This window comes from Zootoca vivipara, chromosome 2 (genome assembly GCF_963506605.1).
Source record: "Zootoca vivipara chromosome 2, rZooViv1.1, whole genome shotgun sequence".
NCBI lineage: Eukaryota > Metazoa > Chordata > Lepidosauria > Squamata > Lacertidae > Zootoca > Zootoca vivipara.
Window position 1 is genome coordinate 59,233,401 of NC_083277.1, and position 24,011 is coordinate 59,257,411.

Below are 24,011 nucleotides of genomic sequence, written 5' to 3' on the forward strand. Positions count from 1 at the left end.
TTTTGGTCACTTCATTACAGGTAATATAAGACTACTTTTTAACCCAGGAAAATCTTCTCAAAAGTCAGGGGTTGTCTTATACGCCGGGTCGTCTCATATGCCGGAATATACGTACCGGTAGTTAGCTGACATTAGAAGGTTGCCATTTAAAATAGCTGGCTGTCAGTAAGAGGAGTCAGTTTAATTCTTCCTAGAAGCTGGAGTGTGTGTCTTTCTAGTGACATTATTTTTAAGAAGATCTGGTCTGGATCAGGACCACAGCATGGAGCCAAGATGAGGCACTACGCCTGAAATTTAGTTTAAAAGCCCACAAATGCAGTTACTCAGAATCAGTGGCTTCTTACCTAATTTCACCCTTGTTCCTACTTGTTTTCTTTCATACCCCTAATATGGCCTTTGAAACATCTTCCTTTCTCAATTTAACTTCCACAGTGATGTAAAGGAGGAACAACATATACTCAAATACAAAATTTGATGATTCACTAATTGGCAAGGGTGTGGGAAGAAATTCTTAAATGTCAACTGTATTCTCTTGGGTGGCTGCAGTTGTCATCACACAGAGACCAGGCAGTCAAAAGTGGCTAGTTTTGGTAGTGTATAAAGTCCAAAATCGGGGATTACTCAAAACAGTGACACTCTGACAGCTGAAGGACAGAGTCATATACAAATTGCTGGGAAGCAGCTCTTTTCTTTCTGAAGGTCAGCAGAAATATGTATACATTCCAGTGCATTTTCTAAGTGGGTCAGTGTTTACTCAGCAAACGATTAGAGCAGATGGTGTAATTTAGAATCCATGGCAAAACTTTATAAGAATAGGAAGAACGACATGGATTCTTTTGCTATATTAATCTGTGCTTTTGCAATGTTTTCCTGAATGTGGCAGACTCTTTCATTTTTTTGCGTGTGCTTTGTCAGCCTAAGTTCAAGCAACTGAAACATGATTCTAGTGCCCCATGCAGTTGACTGTAATGTTTTCTTAATGCTTATCCCAGTGGCTTGGCCCAGTCGCAAGCACGATCTCCATAGCAGCACAAGCCACCTACAAGGACACAGAAACTTTCCAAGGGATAAAGCTGAACTTTACGGCCAGCTTGAAAACCGACATGTGAAAGAGTGGTGTAATGTTTAAAGCAGCCTGTATGTTTAGAGCAGGCATCCCCAAACTTTGGCCCTCCAGATGTTTGGACTACAATTCCCATCTTCCCCGACCATTGGTTCTGTTAGCTAGGGATCATGGAAGTTGTAGGCCAAAACATCTGGAGGGCCGCAGTTTGGGGGTGCCTGGTTTAGACCATGTCACTTAAGCAATTTGGCCAAATATCGAAACATAGGAAGGTGCCTTATCCCATGTCCATCTAGCCAATGTCACAGTATTGCCTACCCTTAATGCCAGGAGCTCTCCAGGGTTTCAAGCAGGATTTCCTAGCCATACTTGGAGATTTGGGCCAGGGAATCTATGGTCCTACAGATGCTGGTGGATTAAAACACCCATTAGTCCCAACAGGCATAGCCAACAGCATCCAAATGGCTACTGTTTCCTCATTCCTGATGCTGAGGATTCAACCTAGGACCTTTTGCGTGTCCCTTCCACTTGACTGAACTGGCTACATGGCTGTATTGATTTTAAAATCCTTATATATTCCAATACACACATGTACACAATGAAATGGTGGAGCAAATGAAAAGCCCCTACCCCTATAACCATTTTTTTTTAATTCTAGAAGCAGCAGTGCTCTGGGGCAACAAAAAAAAATGCCACAGTTTTGAAGAAAGCAACAAATGCTGCATTTGTGTATTTTGCTCCGTGGAGCTGAAAATATCTAGTAAATTGATCCTGTGGGAGTAATAAATACACATTACTTTATCTTGTACTTCATGTCTTATACCCCTGAGCCTTGATAGAACAACACCACTTAATAGACTTAAAAAAAGAGTAATTACAGTCATTGGTTGTGTGATTTTTCAGGCCTTCCAGCCCTGCCTGACCTTCTAATTTAGCTCACCGTGTCTAACTAATGCATTTATATTCATCTTTTATGAAGCATGTGTAGTACAAAATTGACTTTGCAGCCTTAAGCAAGCTGTCTTACCAGGTTGAGGATCTGGTTAGTCCTACATTCTGTACGGTGCGGATGTGGATGTGTTTGTGACAAATTCTTTTTTGTGATTCTAATCAATTACTTGTTTTTATCTTTTGGAGTGAGAGAAAGAGAGAAATATTATTTGTTTCGCTTTCCCACCTACCTTTTGAAGAGCTGTTATACATTCCAGCATTATTTACAGCCAAACATGCATGCAAGCATTTCTAAAATGATTACCACTAATGTTTCTGCTTGTCAGGAGTGCTTAAATTTCCCTGCACTTTGTCTTAAACCTTATCACGGTTACCTTTTAAGAATTACTGATGTATAAGATCATCCGGGGCTGATTTGTAAACACCGCTGACAGTTTATGATGAATGATGTCGCAAAATGTTCAATATGCTTCTTTGTCACATCCGTACATGTACGCATTAAGAAGCGGATTAAGGGAAGACTAGAGGAATCCCCTTCTGAAAGAACCCTTGAGCTAGAGAGCACACAGACAAATCTCTCTCCTGTGTTTTCTCATAACTTCCTACCCAGTTCACCCATCCAGTGGAGCACAATTGTTCTCTGTGCATTTCTTTTCTCACCATATGGTATCCTCATTACCATACACTAAGGGTCCATATGGGGAACTTGTGAAGTGAACTGTATTCATTTTAACTGCCAGATGAGCAGCCTTTTGCTTTGCAAGCTTAGCTTAAGTCATCTGCTGCGTTTATGTTGTTATGGCAACACAGTACCAATAAAAAATTCTAATCTACTGTAAGTATCTCAGATCACAGTATTTTAAATGTTTGCTGTATCTGTCCTCTAAAGTGAGGATGCTTGTTCTTTTAGTGTGACAAAGGGTTATTGCCAGCTCCAGCAGGTGGCAGTAAAGAAATTATCTCCCCCCCCCCCTTGCATAAGTCATATAATTACAAACCAGAGTTATATTTCAAACATGTTTGTTGACTGCTCCTTTGGATTTTCTTGGAAGGAGCGTCTTTTTTCCCTTTTTTTTTGCAGGAGATGCAGAAAAATTCAGGCAGAAAATCTTTGGCAAAAAATGGACTTTGAAGCAGATCTTATTGGAATTCTGTAGCTTTAAAGAAGCCTAGTTGAATCTCTCTCTCTCTCTCTCTCTCTCTCTCTCTCTCTCTCTCTCTCTCTCTCTCTCTCTCTCTCTCTTGTGTCCTTCCCTGTGTCCTGAATTTGCTCATTCCAACACCAGAATAATTAAGAGCACCTTAAAGTACTAGAAGCAAGCAGCAGCATCCTTAAATATAAATCATTTTCACCTCTGCAGGCCACATGATATGTTGCATCTCTGTCTCTCTGCCTATATTGAAAGTGAATGTTTGTAGTCTCACTTCATCAGTTCACATTAGCCTCATGCTGAATATTTAAACACAGAACAATTTGAACACACCATGAAGAGACGCACTTTCCGTTGGAACTGCAAAGGCTCATCCAATAATAATTTAGTAAATCAGCCATTTAGTGACTCGCTTCTACTCTGCATTGTGCCAAATGCTATTCGACTCAACTGTGCGCCAGCTAGAACTGAAATTCAGACTCCAGTCACGTGGCGGCACTCTGTTGTTCATTGGCGAAATGAGACCGAAAATTCCCTCCTCGGATACAGTGCACTCTTGGTGATTTATCACAGATGAAGCAGAGTGACAAATGCAAGCAAGAGTCACTGCAGGCTGCACAATCTATTCTAATTACATTAATATTGTTTTGGAATTTCCATGTGTGGGGAATAAGGCAATTTAGATACTGCATTTGTCGTCTAGTCCTCTGCAAATATCAATAAGGAGCACCAGCTGAGTAGCAGTAGGAAAGGGTAAATGAAATCTCTAGTTTCCAGCTCAATGCAAGGGCTTCTACAGGTTGGCACCTAGTTGGATATACTTGAAAAATTGTTTCAGATGCTGGGATATCCAAGTATATTGGTTCTTGTGAACTGCTTGTCACATTGTGGAGAAGGAAATATTGTTTGAGTGCATTACATGTAAATGTCTTTATTCATTTTTGTGTTGATTCTAGCCTTCCCTTTAACAAGTGAAGTTTGTTAGTGACTGCTTCACTCTTTTGCTATTTAAGGCATGGGGGTCTTAAAGCTTTTCATGAGATGCAGTTCTTTTGATACACAATTTGTGACTAACATTGGACGAAATAATAGGTTAGAATGACATTTCTTGTTGTGGAAAGTGATGGTCAGAAAGGGTTACATGGTGCTTCAGAAGACTTCTAAGATAAGCCAGTTGTTGGGTCCCATTAGAATAGGGATGTGGAGCCTCTAGCCTTCCATGTACTGTTGGACTCCAGCTCTCATCAGCCCCTGTCTCCATGGCTAATAATCAGGAGTGATCCCTGCTTTACACCATTAGGTATGCTCTCTGTTTCTTATGGTTGACTTTCACAGTTCTGCATTGTTGAAGAGGAACAATTTTTTTCTTGAATCAATTCAGTTTTCAATGATTCTTGCTTGTGGTGCAGTAATCCAAATCCTGTTAGGCTAGTGTGAGTGTGCCAAGAAGTACCTGATATGCTTCTTTTTAAAATTATTTAAATCCCCTTGGGATTAGTGACACAAGGCAATTTAGTATTGCCTTGAACTTATTGACTATTCAGTTTAAAGAAACTATTATGGTAGCTCAAAGTCTCTAACTGCATGATAACTTTAAGTGCATAGTTGTAGAATCTGGATTCATGCAGGTAGAGGTCATGATTTAAACCTTTCCCTTCCTGATTAAATTTTCCTCCTAAAACTGCTCTTGGTACTTGGAAGTGCTGCAATTGGAGGTTCCTGCATAGTTCCTTATAGCCAAACCCCATCCTTACCTGACCTACACCTGACATCATATATGACATCAAATGCAGGGCAGGTGGTCATAGCTTGGCTGAAATGACCTGGAGGACCAAATGGAGATGCCTAATGGGTCAAATTTGGCTTGTGAGCTAGAGGATCCCAACCTGGGCTTTAGTGAGATTGTGCCACTGTCCCTGAACTAGCATCCTTTTCTCAAAACTACTGCATTCTTCTAGTGTCTATTAATTAGTTATTTTGGAATTGCCAACGTCAACAGAGGTTTCTTGAGATAAGTATACCCAAACCTAAAGGGTTTCTACAGGCTCCATCTTGTCATTTGTTGAGTGAGATTGATGTTTTGATTTGAAATCCCTTAATGTTGGTGCTTTAGGATAGCCACATTGTTGCCTGCTTAAGTCTGAAAACCCAAGAGATACCGTATGTTGCCTCCCAAATGAAACATAGCTATTGCACAGTTCACTCAGCTGGGCATAAAGAGATCTTCACTCTTACTCTTTTGATATCATAATAACATAGAGGAAAGAGTATACGCCAACGGTCATAATTCCTTCCTAAGAATCACAGGGTCTGTTTTTAATGTCCGACACTTGAAAGCTGAACCAGTTTGGTCAAATGAATGCAGTCCTGTTTCTTTCGTAAGGGTTCCTAGGCAGGAGGGCCATACTTTGTGATCCATCGCTATAAAGTCATCTATCCCAGCCCAGCTACTTGGAGGTTGCTCAGTAGAACTTGGAGCTCTTAAAACTGCGCTACTGCTTATGGAACAGTAATTGAGGCACCACGGGTAAAAATTACCTGGTTTAATAGGCAGTGAACAATTTGCACTCAATATGATTTGAACGCAAATCATTCATTTCTTACCACTTGGACTAATTTATTTGTTGACCTTCTAATATCCATAGCTCTTCAGTAGTATTAACGGCAACTCAGACAAAATCTCATGTCTTCATTTTACTTCCATTGATTTTTTTTCATTAAGGCAATAACCAGCTCCCCCCTTTTCTGTTCTAAAAGTCAATCATTTTGCTTACAATGATATAAATCGCTTAGACAGTAACATCCTCTGAGTACCTCTGCAAGAAAACTCAAGACTGCCTTTTAGAACAAAGATCTATGCACTCTGCCTTTGCCTAGGTGGTAACCATATTCATGATTTGCAACTGATGGATTAAGATACTGTAGGTGATACACTTGTACGGGATAGATCTCACTTATACAATATGAGTGTGCAATGCAATTTGTTTTTGTTTGCTTAAAGAAACACATTTCAGTATGTCAGGGTTTTGATTTTCCGCCCTGACGGTCTTGTATATTGCCCAGGGAATCTTAAACTGTGCCTGGTAGCTGATCAAATTTTTCCCCAGCTGTTTGTTTTTATTTATTCATTTAAAAATGAAGAGCAAGGAGCAATGAAAATATTGTCAATGTTTTTGTGACAAGTGTTGGGGATAAAATAAACAATCCAGGCCCTCCACACTTCCTTCCCCTACCCCTAAATGTTATTAATATATACTTAGGAAAGAATGGTTGTATCTGTCGTCACTGAGGCCAGGCAGAACAATAATATTAAATGTAGTGATAGTTATCAGAATGCTGGAGGGGCTAATATCAAGTACCTTATGCCCCTGATATTTTTGAGGAAATGTTGTTTATCGGTTTAGCTTAGACATCTGCTTCGTGAAATTAGTTACTGCCAGATTTTTAGGGCCGCTTAGATTGTTCAAAAATTAATCTTGTCGTTCTCCTGCTGATAATAAGAAAGAAAGTTGATGAAGTGCTTTAACAACATAAGGCAGGGAGCACTCCAGTAAAATAGGTCTGCTTGAGCTGAAGCCTCTCTGTGCAATAAAATACTATTAAGTCCTTTGAACACAGAGTTATAAAACATAATTGTTACACATTTGGCATTTTATGCTTCCCTAGAAATTACCACTTGGTATCTAGATGTAAGCTGTGCTCTTTCTTTTCATTTCAATTGGGTCTAAAGTGGTCCTTTATTGTAATGAGAATGCCCCTTCCTAGAGACTTTTAAAAAAATTATGCCTATGATAAAATGTAAGCGAATGTACTCGTTTGTAGGGGTTATGACATAGCAGGTTTTTTTAAACACTCTAATACGAAAACCTCCCAACATTATTTCAGTCTTTGCTTCATTCAGTCTGGACAAGATGTAGCCAAATATCACCAAAGGTCATCCTATCACAGCCTTTTTACTTTGCCACTTTCATTCATCCCATTAAAAACCAGCAATTTTGCAGATTCTAACAAGTCTCTTTTCTTATCTGAGATTTATATCCCAGAAGATATTCTTGATGGGGTTTTTTATTTTTAAAAAAACCCTGTTTAATCTACATTCTATTCTTATTGTAGTTTTTAACCCAAAAGGGGTTTATGGGTTAATGCAGAAAGAGTTGGTAAATATTAGACAGCCCTGTTCAAATAAGTTGATTTAGAACTATTTGTACTCAGCCCAGTTAAATTCAAGCACCACCTGTAGGCAGTGAAGTATTTCTCCCATCCTTCCTGCAACCTGAGTCTCTAAGGCAGCAAAAGAGACTATATGTATATACCTGTCTAACCCTCCTATTGTTTGTCATGCAAGGTACTCATGCTCCAAAGTCCATAGCTGCCAAGTTATCCCCCTTTTTAAGGGATTTTCCCTTATGCTGAATAGGCTTCCTCGCGAGAAAAGGGAAAACTTGGCAGCTATGCCAAAGTCAGGGACTGCTGGCCTGATCAACCCCCAACCTTGATGCAGATAGTGTGAGGGAGAGAGTCAACAGAGAAAAACTGCAATGTAAGGGCATCTCCAATACACTGCAATTGCCAGGGATGCTGAGAATAGGCCAGGCATCCTTGCCTACTGGAACAGCTCTGATTCCCCAGCACTAATTGCCATCTTGCTGAAAGTATAAATGATACATGGGGAAGAGCTGCTTGCTCCCGGCCCCTTTCCTTATGCTTCAAAGACTCCTTTTGCCAAAGCAAAACGTTTTGGAAGATGCTATGGACTTAAATCCTATTACTGTTCAGCATTTACAGCATAAAACTATGTGCATGAGATTTTTCTCCCCTCTGCTATAGCATTATCACCTTTGTGATCAAGAGAGATCTTTCTCATTGATTCACAATATATTCATGGCTTGATGCCTGCATGCATTTACCCTTCAAAGATTTTGCTGTCTCATATATGCTTACTATATTTTATTTATAAGCTTGGTTCAATGTGGAGCAGGTGGCAAGGTCATGCCTGAGTGTTTTTGTTAGTGCCTTAGGCATAGGCTGTGATCTTCAGTTTGGATGAAGGCTGTGGAGACCATTACAGCTTGGAAAGACCTTAGTCCTCCTTCGCTAAGTGAGTCTTGCATACTAGAATACATCTTCATACTTGATGGGTGAAGGAGAAAAAAATAAGCTAGCTCAATATTATTATTTTGCCTTCACTTGGCAACAGGCTAGCTTACTCAGCTGTGGGGTCCATAGCTGCCAAGTTATCCCTTTTTTAAAGGGATTTTCTCTTATGCTGAATAGGCTTCCTCGCAAGAAAAGGGAAAACTTGGCAGCTATGGTGGGGTCAGATACTGATGCCCAGATGGGAGCATTCACCCGGCTGTTTATTTCATTTTTCTGATGTTTCCCTGACTTTTAATTTCCACTTAAACTTTAAGCTTTCACATGACATTAATGCCACTTCTAAAAATATTGCAGAATGTAGTGCAAATTTAGTGCGCCATTTCAATGTTATTTGCTTCCAGAAAAAAAAGTATGTTTGCAAATAACATGGAAGAAGAGGCTACATAATAGGAAGAAGAAGAAAGCTTAAGTACCTAGCAAACTCAGAATTCAGTTTGCTGAATGAACTTTTTCTCCCAGTAAATCATTCTAGAAAATTATCCCAAATCTGAATCTCTCAGCATTCTGTCCTTTTGCCTAAACTACTGTACCTTAGCAGCCAGATCTAATAAATAAATAAATCCAATGGTCAATCTATGGGGCAATAGTTAATATCCAAGATTATATCCAGTCTGAAATTCATATTGAGACAACATGGGGTGACAATTTTTTCCTGTTGTGGTGCCCAGCTTTATGGAGTCATATGGCAAAGCACAAACATTTATGTTTTTTGAGTGCTTGCTAAAGACTTAACTAGCTATCTGGGCTACTGTTGATATTTTTTATTGTTTTTAATATATTGTTTTTATCAAAGCTGTATTACCATTGTTCAGCCCCAACCTGGAATTGTTTTAAACAAACAAACAAACAAACAAACAAACAAACGAATAATGGCAATGTGATATCAGGCGCTTCACTGTTTAGCAACTACAGAATATTATCTTGTTTTTTGTTTTGTTCTTTTAATTCTGTCCCCTCATATTCAGTTATGAGTCATGAATATGTTTTTGTCACATTTTACTGTTTGTTGGGTTTTTGTTTCCTTCATGATGGAAATATTTGTTCATTCTTTCATGTTCCATTTCACTACTGCTGACTCAACATTTTCTTCCTCAAATGGCACATTTCCGCAACCCTCCATTTTTAATTAAAACAACAACAACCTTCTGCCTGATTGCTAATCATATTACCATAACAAGTAGTTAGGCCAGGGTTTCCCAAACTTGGGCCTCGAGCTGTTTTTGGACTACAATTCCCACCACCCCTGGCTACTGGTTCTGCTAGCTAGGGATGATGGGAGTTATAGTCCAAAACCAACTGGAAATCTGAGTTTGAGAAACCTTGAGTGAGGCCCGCAGTGCTGAAGAGAATGGAGATGCTTCCTATTAGGCCAGTCACCACTGTACGAGTTTTTCATCCATATTATGCAATATTTCAGACTGCGCATGTAAATTGTTCTTCCATGGGCACCAGCATCCAAGACCATAATTTACTTCAAAGGAGGGGAACAGTGAGAGGGTGATGCTGGTGACTCCCTCACTTCCTGTCATGGAAGAAGAAGTGTGTCCATTCCTTTATGAATATAGTGGGTGAGCCCATGCCTTTTCTTCAAAAGGATATAATTTAAAAGTCTATTTGAAAATATTTGAAAAGTTAATTTGAGTTGGTACATTGATTTCGAACGTTCCCTCAAAAAGAATGCTTACCCAACCCTATCAATGAAAAACACTGACGTGGAACAAACATATTAGTGTCTTAATATGTAAAAGGAGTTAAAGTTTGCAGCCTAATCCTTGCCATCTTTTTACTTGTGTTAATCCCACTAATGAGTTCTACGAAACTGATTTACACATAAATGTGTATGGGTTGGCAGCCGAAGTATTATTATGCTTTTAAATTAAAAATTTTCAAAGCTCTCTCCCCTGCCAAAAAAAGAAAGAAACCACCCTCCAGAGGCTATGTTTAGAATATAACTGGGCATTTGTTTGCCATACCCATGAAACAAGAAACTAGGAGTCAGAGTCCATCAGCTAAAGATGGAAGCATGAAAACTTTGAATGGCATCATCTTCATTAAGCTCTTCTGCAAGATGAATGATTTCTCTCAATTTCTTATCTTTGTCACAGTGCTGAGCTAATAGAGCATTAGAAGATGATATGATATCTAGACAACCCATTATAAATACCTCATGATTTGCTAGAGAATCTCTATAAGCATACTAGTGCTTTAGGTGAGTGATAAGCTTTATATATAGTAGACAGCTCTCTCGTGAAAAGGAAGAAAAAATATGCTATCTGTAACTAATTCCTTGAAATTTCTTGGCATCAGGTAAATTCAGGGTTCACATGCACTTTCTACCCATTCTAACATATGAAACCAGAGGTCAATGAGAATATTGTAGCATTTCTTCCCAAGAAGTAGCACAAAATATAGTTATCATGATGAAGCTTGACCCCAGTGAACCATATATGGCAAATGGTTTTCAGTCTCAGGGAAATGGCTCAGCCAACAAAGCACTGGGCACTTATATAGGAGATTATAATTCATTTTAAAGCAAGTTTCATGCTTTAATGGATTCCTCTGTGGCGCAATCCACATCAAAAGCCAAACAAATACACTTTGGCTATTGCTATAGAAACCCTTAGGTAGGTGTGGGGGGGGGGAGGGCTTCTATGAATTTAACTCTAAAGTCTCCTCAGTATCCCTACCAGCCCTTGATGGTGTTGGGGCAGAACCATGAAGGAATTGGGTGGAAGTAGTTGTAGCTGATAGTTAGCATCTGACCAGAGAGCTACAAAGTTAGCCCTGCTGAGGCATTGTGGACAGATCCAAATGGGAGGCAACACCTAGAGGGAATGACATGAAAATGAAGGTTACCCCTTTGGGGTTGCCATGATGGTGAGGGCACTTCAGCGCCTTCAAGTTGCGTTATTTTTCTGTAAGTGTGTCTGCTTGTGTGGGTTACAAATGTCTCTCTGATCACTCCTTGGAGGTGTGATCTCAATCACTCAGAATCCTGTGTCATAGGATTTTTCAGTGAAAAAAGTGGTTGAATGGCTTTTGAAAATGAAATATACTTTCTTAACATTTTTAATGCACTTTAGTGTCTTGATTTTTTCACCCAAGACTATAGTATTAAACAGCATATTATTAATTTAGTTGAATTGAACCAATGTATGTTTAAGGACAAGAGTTATGGATTTGAAAAAAATGTTTTCTATGTAACTCTGCCTCTCTGTCTGTGCACACTTTCAGTGGCGCAAGATCACTTTGATTTTCAAAGGCATAGATCTTTTCATATTAGCTATCTTTCTTATAATACCATTTACAAATTTAATCAGTGCATTTTAATATTCCATAGACTTAAAGTGCAATATACAATAAATAGCCAGGCTTCATCTTAAACATGCTTTAGCCCTTAAATTGTTAAAGCTGCAGTGCCCTTTCAATCTACTTACATAATGTCATAAAATATACATTTCAAGGTAAATGAAGTCAGCTACTTCAATTTAGTCTCTCAAACTGGTAGTAAATGAGAGGTTAACACTATGGTGCCAAACCCATTATTGAGTAAATTTAGCACCTTGGACAGCTCTGTAAAATCTTTATTGCTTTCCTGACCTGCTCGTCATGTTCTGTCTATGTGTTCAGTGGCTCTCAGCTCTGATTGAAAGGCAATATATTAGATCCCGAACACAAACACGCTCGGGGGCTGGTTCACTGGGAGCGTAATGACATGGAGGTGAGAACAATTTTCTGGTTACCGCAATTCAAGCACCTTGCAAGGTCTGTTGCAGTAACTTATAGAAGACTTTTAGGGGCTGCTTTTCATTTGAAGCAATGACACTATTAGCTATGGTAGGTAAATGGGAACTGATTTTTTAAAAATGATTATTATTGTGTCTTTTATTAAAGACTAATCTGAATATAGATTATATGATCATCTTTAGAGTAAAGCTTAGAATTATCTGACAAAGGAATTTTTGTGCAACATCTGCATTCCTTACCTAAAAGTGTCAGACACAAAATAGGTTTTATTATATAGAAATATTGTTTAAGAAAGCAAAAAACAAAACAAAACACCTTGTATAGGCAATTGCTTGTTTCAAAAGAAAGAAATCACAAACACCGAATAGCTCTAAATTGTAACAGCACTTACTGAATGTACTCCAGTAATAAACTACATGGAAAACCATGGCTATTTTTTTATTATTATTTGCACTGTTTACTATAAGTAACTTATTTATTCCTTAAGAACGAGAGCTTAGATTTCTGCATAATTATATTACCCACAAGCCACTTTTGCACAAGGAGTTCTACTCACATGAATTTAACTACTCCAATATTAAATAGAAAATGAACTGCAGCCTGTATCAATGATCTTTTGTTTCAGAATTGATACTAACAGAGAAGGGATAATTACTTCAGTGATAATGGTTAAAAATGAGTTTGCAAGTACATGTTAAAGTAATATTACTGCAACTGTTGTTCAAGCCTAACATTGCTGACTTTGATTTCACAATTTTACTTTTTTGAAGGTGTGGTGCCTGAACGAGATGTTTTAGTTTACTGGAAACTGGGTGGTGTTGAGGGAGTCAAATCTGACAAGCAGCTCTTCCCTCTACTCTAGAGTTTTAATCTTTTACAAGGCAGGCAAGGCTTACTGACAATCTAAGTGGCTCAGCTAAAACAGCATGGCCTGATTCCATATGGGTATCGTGTGCGTTCCCTTCATAGCCTTTTAAATTATTTAGTGCTTTGGTCAAGCAGCATAGAAAAGGACAAAGCCTGTAGCCAGTGATCTCTTCAGAAATAGTTTCAAATGTATTGATTCAGAAGCCATCAATTATATAAAGCACCTGGCTGCATGTGTGAAAAAATAATTGAAAAGTGCATTCTGAAAGAGAAGCTGTGCAATGGTTTTAAGGAACGATAAATGTTTACTGGGGGTGCAAAACGCACAAACACACTCTCATCTCATTTTTAAATTTAGGACATCATGTATGTCATAAGTAGCTACTGCAGTATGACAACTATTTTATCGTATATTGTGGAGAATTTTAAATTGAAAAAATGCTAATATGCATCTAAAAGCTTGTCATCTGAAGAGTTGTTCAAGGATTTTGAAGAGGTTATGGTGACAGCAAAATGAATGCAATTATATCTCTATTTTCTGATCAGAGACTATAGTATATGAAAATTGAGCATTACTGCTTCTTTTGGTTGGAAAATCTACCTAGTGTATAAAACATTCTTAGTTAAACTTTTCAACTTTACTCAAAAGTCAGTAGGAAAATGTTGCATCTAGTTTTTTAAGACACCCGCAGAAATATATACGGCTTCAGCTTTGCTGTTCTTTTATACTGTAGTATATAGGTATATAGAGAAATTGAATCATATATAAAAAAAAGTTCCCTTGTCAGTTTTTTTTATTGAGCTGGTAGAAAGAAACCTGCTGTGCATTAGAGAGCAATGTAGAAAGATTTTTTATGCTCTGTAGTTTGCAAATTTGTTTTATTGTTTCCACTCTTGTCCTCCACATTTTTGCATTCTAAAAAGAAAAGAAAAGAGCATTGTGGTATGCAGGTGTCAGTTTTAAAACTATGGGTATATAATATAGAAAGATGAAGAAGTAACAATGAAAATTAAAGAGTTATGCCCCAAATCTAGCCACATCTCCTTATTTGTTCTTAATGTCACTTCTATGAAGAACATGCTTACATGTCTCCAGTTGCAGTATTGCTGTTTGGCTTCAAAGCCCTCCCGCCCCTCCTTCCATGGTACTGTAGCCAGTTTGAATACCTGGTTGTGGCATCTGCTCATGACAAAGGAATATGAGCCAAAGAAGTTGGATATCACATTGTTATCAGACCAACAGATTCCACAGCTATGTAGCTGATCTGATAAGGTCAATCTTTCTGTAATATAAATTAAGAACCAAATAAACAGATTAGAAGGATTCATAACATGCTCTGAACAACATTGATTTCAGCAATCTAACAAATGACTATAGGTCAGCCTGCAATAAACCCACCAGTGGACTCACAGTGCAGACAGCAGACAATCGACTGACAATTTTTATTTTGCAGCACAAACAAGTTTCACCTTTAAACTTTATTAAGCTTTTGTGCACGAACTGGATGAACTTGTGATTTAACAACATTCTGAGCTCACTAACAATGGTTGCTTTTAAAGACTCTTATATACTCAAGACAAAGCTGAGAGCTAAGAGAATGCTGGAAAATGCTACTTCTACATATACTTTATTGTACTCTTACAATCTTGTCTCTTTTCTCCTCTTCTCCTGACAGGAAGTAATACTCAAGAGGGCAGCCGATCTGGTGGAAGCACTCTATGGTATGCCACATAACAACCAGGTAAATGCAGTCCTCATTTAACAGCTCTTAATATTTAGCATGTTAGTACCTATGCTTTAGGGGTAGCCTACTCAGTCATACTTGTACTAAAAAATGAGACAAAGGGAAATAAATGAGGGAATCAAATGAGCTTGCTTGGTTGGTGTGTACTTGTTTTCCTTCCTTGCCTTTTGTTTCTACAAAGATTAAAAACTGCATGCACTTCTGAACCACAAATCTATGTTAGGTCATAGCTGCCAAGTATCCCGTATCCGCCGGGAAAACCCCTTTTTTCTTACCGTTTCCCGGCGGTCTCCCGTTTGGCGGAAAATCCCGGCATTGTCCCTTCAATTTGCTTCTTCCCGGCGGCCATTTTTCTGGTGCCGCTTTGCCCTTCTATGGGCACCAGAAAATGGCGGTGCCGGCGTCGGAAGTTGCTTCTGCGCATGACCGGAAGTTGCGTGACGCGACTTCCGGTTGCGGTTTGCCCTTCTATGGGCATCAGAAAATGGCGGCGCTGGCATCGGAAGTCGCTTTTACGTGTTTCCGGTCATGCGCGGAAGCGACTTCCGGCGCTGGCGCCGCCATTTTCTGGTGCCCATAGAGGGCCGAAGTTTGGGGATGCCTGTTCTAGAGGTTACTTATTGTGGTTAGTAAGTACAGAAAAGCTTCCTTACTCTGAATCATACTATTGGTCCCCCTTGCTCAGTTTTGTCTACTCTGAGTAGCAACTGCTGTCTGGGATTTCATACAGGGGTCTCTCTCTCTCACCCTTACCTGAAGATGCTAGGGATTGAACCCGGAATCTTTTGCGTGCAAAGGATCTGCTCTACCACCATAGACCTTTAGGCAACACTATTGCAATATTCATCTTCAATCTTGAAGCAGTCTTGTTTGGTAGATCATTGTTCCCATTTCACTGAGACAGACCCAAAGTTAGAAAGGATTGTTTGTGCAACTAATTAAGTCTGGGTGGGATCTTCAAATGAAGGCCACAAACTCACTATCAGCCATATCATCACATTCTCTGAGTGGATTAGAGTTTGACCTATGACTTGTTCAGCCCTCAAGTCAATCCAATCTTGTCCCACTGTTCTGAGGGAAGATATGCTGAATGACCACTTGCATCGGGGTAGGCTCCTTAACTGCTCAGTGATTTCCCTCTTAATTACTTTGTTACATCTCTCAACGCTTTCCCCCAGGAAATAATCCTGAAAAGAGCAGCTGATATTGCAGAAGCTCTCTACAGCGTCCCTCGCAATCACAACCAACTCCCAGCGCTCGCCAACACTTCGGTCCACGCAGGAATGATGGGCGTGAACTCCTTTAGTGGTCAGTTAGCAGTCAATGTCTCAGAAGCATCACAGGCCGCAAATCAGGGTAAGCTGAAGAAGAAACTTTTTCTTAAAAAAAAAAATCTTCATGCAAAATTGGGTGGATTTTTAAAAAATTGGAGAGCGAAGAGCTTACCAAAGAGCCTCTATATGGCTAAGTAAAAGGCACCATGTACATTTATTTCACTGAGCATGCCAACATCCATGTTAGCTGGGATGGATGAGAGTTGTCCCCTGGCTAGAAGGTGGGGGAAATTGCATTAGAATAGTACACAAAACAGTTCATGGCCTCCATAACATGTAATCTGTTTGCCTAGTGAGATAAAGTGCAGTGCTGTTTCATTGGCGTGGAGAGGACTTGATAATTTACATATTTAATGGAGTCATGGTCAGTGAATAAAAAACTGAAAGTATTTGAGTTAAGCACTCAGTACTAAGGCTGAACATTCTGCACCAAAGTACTTATAGCATGTGTTTACCTTAACATAAACATGCTGGCTCATACTCAGTGTAAGAAACTGAGATATGAAAGCTAGGAGTGCATTAAACCTAGGTTATGGGCGCAACAATGGAATGTATAGGCATGCTTTTTTTAAAATAACAATCACACAAAGCTGAAAATGAATGAAATGCAGCTAAAATATTATGTTCATTTTTCACATGGTCTAGACCTTCCCTTGCCCACCCTCCTAATATTCTTAAGAGGGGTCTCTTCGCCAGACCTCAGAGAGTAGCTGGAAGTGGGGAGGCAGAAAAAGGTCCTCCTTTCCTTCCACTCTGCAGTTTTAATCTGAAATCTTAGGTGCAGTACTGTGCCCAGAGCTCAGAAACTGCTCATGCTAATGAAATTCCCTGCCGCCAAATGTGCCTAGATTCCGAACACTGCTCACACTACATCCAAAAGCTATGTAACCAAGGACATATTGCTGGCTCCATGGAAGTATCAGAATTGATGCAACCAAAATTAGTTCCTGAAAACTGACATTCTAGACCTGGTTTAATCACATTCTGTTTTTAGCAAGCAAGGACTGAGAACTTTTCATTGGCAGAACAATCCTAACTATAGAGGCTGGGTTGCTGTGGAATGGCAGATACACCACCACATCTGAAGCCCTGCTAACAAGGGTGGAAGGTGCAGCTGAGGGGTTCAGGGATTGTGCCTATGAGCCAAAGCCCACCCCAAAGTGCCCTGTTTGGGAGCTTTCCACTGGCTACTGCCACCCATTTAGTTGGAGATCAGACCTCCAACCTTCCTCCCATCAGGATCACAGCTGCTGCTGTTAAAATTTCTGTACTGCCCTTCACCCGAAGATCACAGGGCGGTTTACAATATAAAAATTCAAAAATACATATCTTGATAACAAACAAAAACAATACCACCACCACCACACACACACACACACACCCCGAGGTTTAAAAGGCCATAGATTGTTTAATTAGCCACAGGCCTAGGAGAAGAAGAATTTTTCCTGGTGCCTAAGGATATGTACCAAAGGTGCCAGGCAAGCCTCCCTGGGGAGAGCATTCCACAAGCAGGGAGCCACCACAGAAAAGGCCCACTCTTGTGTTGCTGCCCTCCAGACCTCTTGCGGAGGAGGCACATGAAGAAGGGCCTCAGATGATGACCACGGGATTCAGGTTGGTTCATATGGGGTGATGCGCTTCTTTTCCTAAGAACGGATCAGAAATTGTTAGCAGGCTGTTAAGAGTGTGGCTCAGAACCATATAGAGAATGCTGCGATAGAATCCCTCAGGCCATTAAGTTGTGTCTTTGCCATATCTTTCAGCTAATTGCAACATCTTCTGCGACCCATAACACTCACACTTATTTAAAAGTTCTCAGCACTTCATAAATTATTTGCAGATTGATCTTCCTAAAGCAACCCCTCTCTCTTTCTTCAGAATTGCATTTTTGTGGTATGTTCCGAAAGTCTCTCTTGAAAAACAGCTGTTGTGTCTTTCTCTTTTTCGACTTCCCCTCCCCCCCCAAAAAAGGTTTTACTCGCAACTCAAGCAGTGTGTCACCTCATGGTTACGTGCCAAGCACTACCCCTCAGCAGACAAACTACAATTCCGTCACGACAAGCATGAATGGCTACGGAAATGCTGGAATGTCCAATTTAGGTGGATCCCCAACCTTCCTGAATGGGTCTGCTGCCAACTCTCCCTATGCCAGTATGTATTTTTCTGCACCATTTATGCTTATTGTTTTCCTGTGGCCCATGGAAACTTGCAGGGTGGGATTCAGGGAGAAAAATGTCAGGTGGAGCCACTCCCTGAACTGGTTGTAAGGAAGAAGACAGGCATGTGGGGGCTTGCTGAGGGCAGATTGGGAATGGTGGGGCAGTGCCCCATTCACTCCAGTTGAGCAGTTGCTGCTGACAAATGGCCTAGCCTTTTGTAACGTCCCTATTGCCCAAATCCTAAATGCACTTATTAGGGTGCATCTCACTCAATTCCCATTGGATATATTAACTGCAGTCATACAGTCACCCCGCAGCAAGAGTTCTTGGAGCAGCTCACAAAGCAACGGGAAGAAATGATTAACAACTAATTTACAGGAAAAACTCAAATTCAGTGAGTCAAAGGACACATGCTTTGAATTGAACTGTAAGGCAGCAACCTTAGGCAGAGCGAGTAAGCCCCACTGATACAGTGAAGCTTACTTCTTAGAAGATGTGCATAGGTTGCGCTATAAGACCCTTGCAGTTCATTGCAGACCCTTAAAGTTTGTTTCACGCTTGTCATTTTTGTTTCTATTTACAAGTGGAAGCAGCTGCATTGGGTTACGTATTTGATACAGTAAAGTGCCATTAATCTGGATCATTGCTTTCCATTTCCTGGATAGACTTTGTACTTCATATAATTATATATGATTTTTTTGTTTTATTCTAATTGCTGCTTGAAAAACTCAGACATAGCTGTGGGGCTCCTAAGGGTTGATCAGGTCCTCATCTGCTTATCATCGACAATGCTAACACATCAGAAGCTGGTTGCCAGGCACCTGGGAAGCACTGTGCAAGGCGCTTCCTAAGCTGTGATAGTTGGGTATTTGATAAGTGCTGTGCGAAGTGTGTTTGCGGGGGGGGGGGGGGGGGGTTCATTAGAATTGCCCTAGGAGAGGGTTAAACCTCTCCTCTCTGGACAATGAAAATGCGCCCCGCACCTCCAACCACACCTACTATTACATTTAACAAACCCCCTGATGTGGCTGCTACCACATGCCTGATGCAATAGGTAGTTTTGCCCCCAATACTTTTAAAAAAAGGATCTTGCCCTTAAGGGCAGTGTTAGAAACTGGGATATGAAAGCTAGGAGCTAAACGGCACCTTAAACTTAGGGTATTGGCGCAACAATGGAATGTCTAGGCGTGCTTTTTTAATAACAAGCACACAAAGCTGAAAACGAATGAACTGCAGCTAAAATATTATGTTCGTTTTTCACATTGTCTAGTCCTTCCCCTGCCCACCCCACTAATATTCTTCAGAGGGTCTCTTCTCCAGTCTTCAGAATGTAGCTGGAAGTGGGGAGGCAGGAAAATGTCCTCCTTTCCTTCCACTCAGGAATTTTAATCTGAAATCTTAGGCTCAGTACTGTGCCCAGAGCTCAGAAACTGCTCACGCTAAGGAAATTCCCTGTCGCAAAATGCGCCTGGAATAATGGGAGTTTCAAACACTGCTTAAGGGTCTTTAAAGCAAAAAAAGAAAAAGAAAGGTCTACACGGTTGTCATGTCAGAGCTTAAAATTCTCCACCAGGAATTACTTTTTAATTCTGATAGCAGTATAATAACAATGGCTGATAATTAAACTCTCTGAACTATTACACTGAATTAATGGGATAGAATTTTTAACCCCTTTTCTTTGTTCCATGAAAGTGATTTCTGTGATACACTATTTCAAAATCACGGACTGATTTGTCTTCTGAACAAATCAGTTCTTTCTATTGAATAATGTCTTTATATTACTTTTCATTTCGCCACCGCCACCATTATTATTACTATTATTATCTTTGAGTGGTTTTTCTTGGTTGATCTTGCTGTCCCATTAATGGCAAGTATGTTCAATTGGAAAATGTTTCAATCATGACCTGAGAATTAGAAAGGTGGCATCCTTAATTAAATCAATAAACTAATTGCTGTATAGTAGCAATTCAATTTAGGTGCTTTGATTGCTGCGCCTTAACAAGTGCTTGCAGGTACTGAGTGACTCCAGACCAAGATTGTATCTGTCAGACTGTGAAACTTTGAACGTTTAATTTCCATTAATTGATTTCCTCAGTGTTCACAAATATGATATCAGTTTCCTGCACCAAGATTCTGAGAGGGTGATTTTTATCTACAGAAATGCAAATAAAATAATAATCTCAAGTTCAGCTGATTTAAATTTTCATTCCCCTGCCATTTAATTATTCCTAAACCACAATTAAACATAAACAGCTTCTAAATCAGATTGAGGGGGATGGGTGAGTAATTTGTCCAGCTAACCAGGTTCTTCTCTTTTCTCATAGTAACAGAACCCAAATTTCTGGAGCAACTTGGCACTACCTTTTAGTAAGGAAAGCTGCTCTAAACCAACAAGCACAACTACCAAATATATTAATTACCTTTAGACAAAATGCCAACAAGGTTGAAAAAGAAGGTGATTCTCAAAGTCAAAGTACAGTGGTACCTCGAGTTACAAACGTCTCAGGTTACAAATGCTTCAGGTTACAAACTCCGCTAACCTGGAAGAGTTCCATCAAGTTGAGAACTTTGCCCCAGGATGAGAACAGAAATCATGTGCTGGTGGCGCAGCAGCAGCAAGAGGCCCCATTAGTGAAAGCACGCCTCTAGTTACAAACAGTTTCAGGTTAAGAACGGACCGCCAGAACGAATTAAGTTCGTAACTAGAGGTACCGCTGTAGTTGATTTGGCCCAGGTCACACATCACATTAAAAAACAAACTATGGTTTAATGCGAATGGTACATACTACAGAAAAGTTCTTGCTGCGCTCCTCTCCAATTCCCAGTGCTCCTGAGCTGGGCTTGCTGTGACATCTGAAACGTGCTCCTGGTTTGCTTTCCCCAAACAAACCACTAGGAGTGAGCCAGGAACAAACCTTGGTTACTGCTCATGGTTTGCTAGGTTAGAAACAAACCATGAGCTAGGCATGGTCCTCATGACAAACCAGGCTGGATTATTTCCCGGTGGTTCAGCAGCAGCAAGAACAGGGGACAAGCAAGGCAAGAAGCATGTTAGGCTTTCACGTGAAACCATTGTTTGTTTCCATCTATGGTTTAATGTGACGTCTTAGAAATTTCAAACATGTACTATCCTACTAACTAGGAAAAAGCTGTTGCTGACCTTGGTTGCTAACTGCAGTGCCAGATTTACGGTGGTGTGAGCAGTCCCCCCCCCCCCACAGGGCGCTATGCCAAGGGGGCAGAAAATTGAGAAGATACATTTGGGGGTGCAAATTTTGGGGAGCAGTGTACTAACTAGAAGACATCTGAAGGCAGCCCTGTTTAGGGAAGCTTTTAATGTTTAACAGACCATTGTATTTTAATATTTTGTTGGAAGCCACCCAGTGGGTGGGGAAACCCAGCCAGATGGGCAGGGTATAAATAATAAATTATTATTATTATTAAAAATTATTGTTAATAATGGAACCAGGAACAAAGCAAATAACTGCATGCATACTCTATTACCACCATGGAGATTTCTGCCAGCACTACCTCTCTCTCTCTCTCTCTCTCTCTCTCTCTCTCTCTCACACACACACACACACACACACACACACCACCTCACTCCTGGCCAACATGGCTAAGACACGAAGTGTTGATACTGAAAACTGTTTCCAAACTCTCTGCAACTGCCCCTCGCAAAATTTCATGACTACAGGCAAGTTGACAGAATGAAGAAAATCACAGGCTTTTCTTTATTTGTCATGACCAACAAAAATGGCAAAAAAGGAATGTTTTTAGCCTAATCCTATGCATGTTTATTCAAATGGACGTTCAGTAGAGCTTAGTCCCAATTAAGTGTGCATATATTTGCAGCCTTGCAACCAAATTTTGTGCATGTTTTCATAGAAGTAGATACCACTGAGTTCAGTAGCTTCTAACCCCAAATGAGGGTGCACATATTTACTCATTCGATTGCAACGTGAGTCATGTGATCTATTGAATACTAAAATAATATTGTACCAAAAACAAAGAAACCAACAGCCAGTTTTAGTTTTCTTCTTTTAAAAGTAACAATTTCTTTTTTTAACAAGTTCTTTAAAAAAACAGGCAAACACATGGTTCAGTTGCAGGAAAAGCAGAACAAAAATTAAATGAAATGGAGACAAGGAATAAAAGAAACTTTCACAAGTTTGTTTAGCTGAAACAATGGGGCGGGACTTTAACTTTTAGGGGTGTTACTTCCCAGTGTTAGAAACTGAGATATGAAAGTTAGAAGCTAAATGGCACCTTAAACCTCGGTTATGGGCACAACAATGGAATGTCTAGGCGCACTTTTTTATAACAAGAATATAGTGCTGAAATTGAATGAACTGCAGCTAAAATATTATGTTCATTTTTCACATGGTCTAGTCCTTCCCCTGTCCAACCCCCTAATATTCTTAAGAGGGCCTCTTCTCCAGCCTTCAGAGAGTAGCTGGAAGAGAGGAGGCAGAAAAAGGTCATCCTTTCCTTGCACTCTGCAGTTTTAATCTGAAATCTTAGGCGCAGTACTGTGTCCAGAGCTCAGAAACTGCTCGCGCCAATGAAATTCCATTGCAAAATGTTCCTGAAACAATGGGAATTCCAAACACTGTCCCTTCCCAAGTTGCAGAGGATGCAAGGCTGTCACTTATGAAAACTGCTCCCCAGTATTTTCTGTGGCTGTAAGAGATTATTGGATTTGCCTCTTGGATGTGTGTGACCACCCGGGGAAGCACACTTAACTTCCACCAGTGCTGTCTGATGTCCCATGTACACTATACATTTAAAGCAGTATCATACCAAAGTAAACAGTCATGACGTCCCCCAAAGAATCCTGGGAACAATTGTTATGGGTGCAGAGCTAAAATTCTCAGAGTGCTTTAACAATCAATCCCTCTTTCCAGGTAACTTTGGGAACCGTAGCTCTGTGAGGGGAATCAGGTCTTCCTAGCAACTGCCAGCACCCTTAGCAAACTACAGTTCCCAGGAATCTATAGGGGAAGCCATGGCTGTTTTCAGTGGTATGATACTGCTGTAAATGTATGGTGCAGATGGGGCGTGAAGTAGAGTGCAAGCGTTCAGTTTTGACAAGTTGACTCTCTTTAGGAAAACGACATGGAAGCAACAGTTGTTACCATTTTTAATAAGCTATCTCAAGATACGTGAAGGTTGTGAGATACTCCAGAGTGATGATGGGGACCTGTTTGATGTTAATTTCACAGAATGGTAGAGCTGCTTTCTCTTGCTTTCCTGCATTGCAGGGGGGTGGACTAGATGGCTCTTGGGGCACCTTCCAACTCTACAATTCTATGATTTCATGCCACCTCATAAGTAATCCCAGAAGTCCTGGATCCCATAAGAGTGCTGGAATGGGAATGAGCCATGTCATGCTCTCGTTCCCATGCTAGGGGACAATCAGATGTTCTGAGAACAAAACCACCAAGAGCTCAGGAGATCTGCTAAAGGAGTCTTGGTGGTACCCCTGAAACTCAAGCCTTCTTGCATTTCCATTTAAAATCTTGATACCAGTATTTCCTCTGTGTTTTGTTTTGCTCTAGTCGTGCCATCCAGTCCAACAATGGCCTCCTCCACTAGTCTCCCTTCTAACTGTAGCAGCTCCTCCGGGATCTTCTCCTTCTCACCAGCCAACATGGTCTCAGCAGTGAAACAGAAGAGTGCTTTTGCTCCTGTTGTTAGACCGCAGACTTCCCCTCCCCCCACCTGTACCAGCACCAATGGGAATAGCCTGCAAGGTAGGCCAACCTGGGCATCATACTGTTTTATGGCACCTTTGTTTCTTGCATCTCATCCGAAGGGTGATAGGCCTTGGCAGT

At 40.3% G+C, this 24,011-nt stretch overlaps 1 protein-coding gene across 8 annotated transcripts in view; it reads left to right on the forward strand.

Moving 5' to 3' along the window:
• Positions 1-24,011, forward strand: part of EBF1 (EBF transcription factor 1) — a 374,130-nt gene that overhangs the window by 337,579 nt on the left and 12,540 nt on the right. For all 8 annotated transcript variants that reach the window (XM_035105765.2, XM_035105769.2, XM_035105766.2 and 5 more), the window contains exons 12-15: positions 14,613-14,678; positions 15,860-16,037; positions 17,987-18,166; positions 23,736-23,930. In XM_035105765.2, the coding sequence (XP_034961656.1) occupies positions 14,613-14,678; positions 15,860-16,037; positions 17,987-18,166; positions 23,736-23,930 (619 nt within the window). The remainder of the gene's footprint in view (positions 1-14,612; positions 14,679-15,859; positions 16,038-17,986; positions 18,167-23,735; positions 23,931-24,011) is intronic.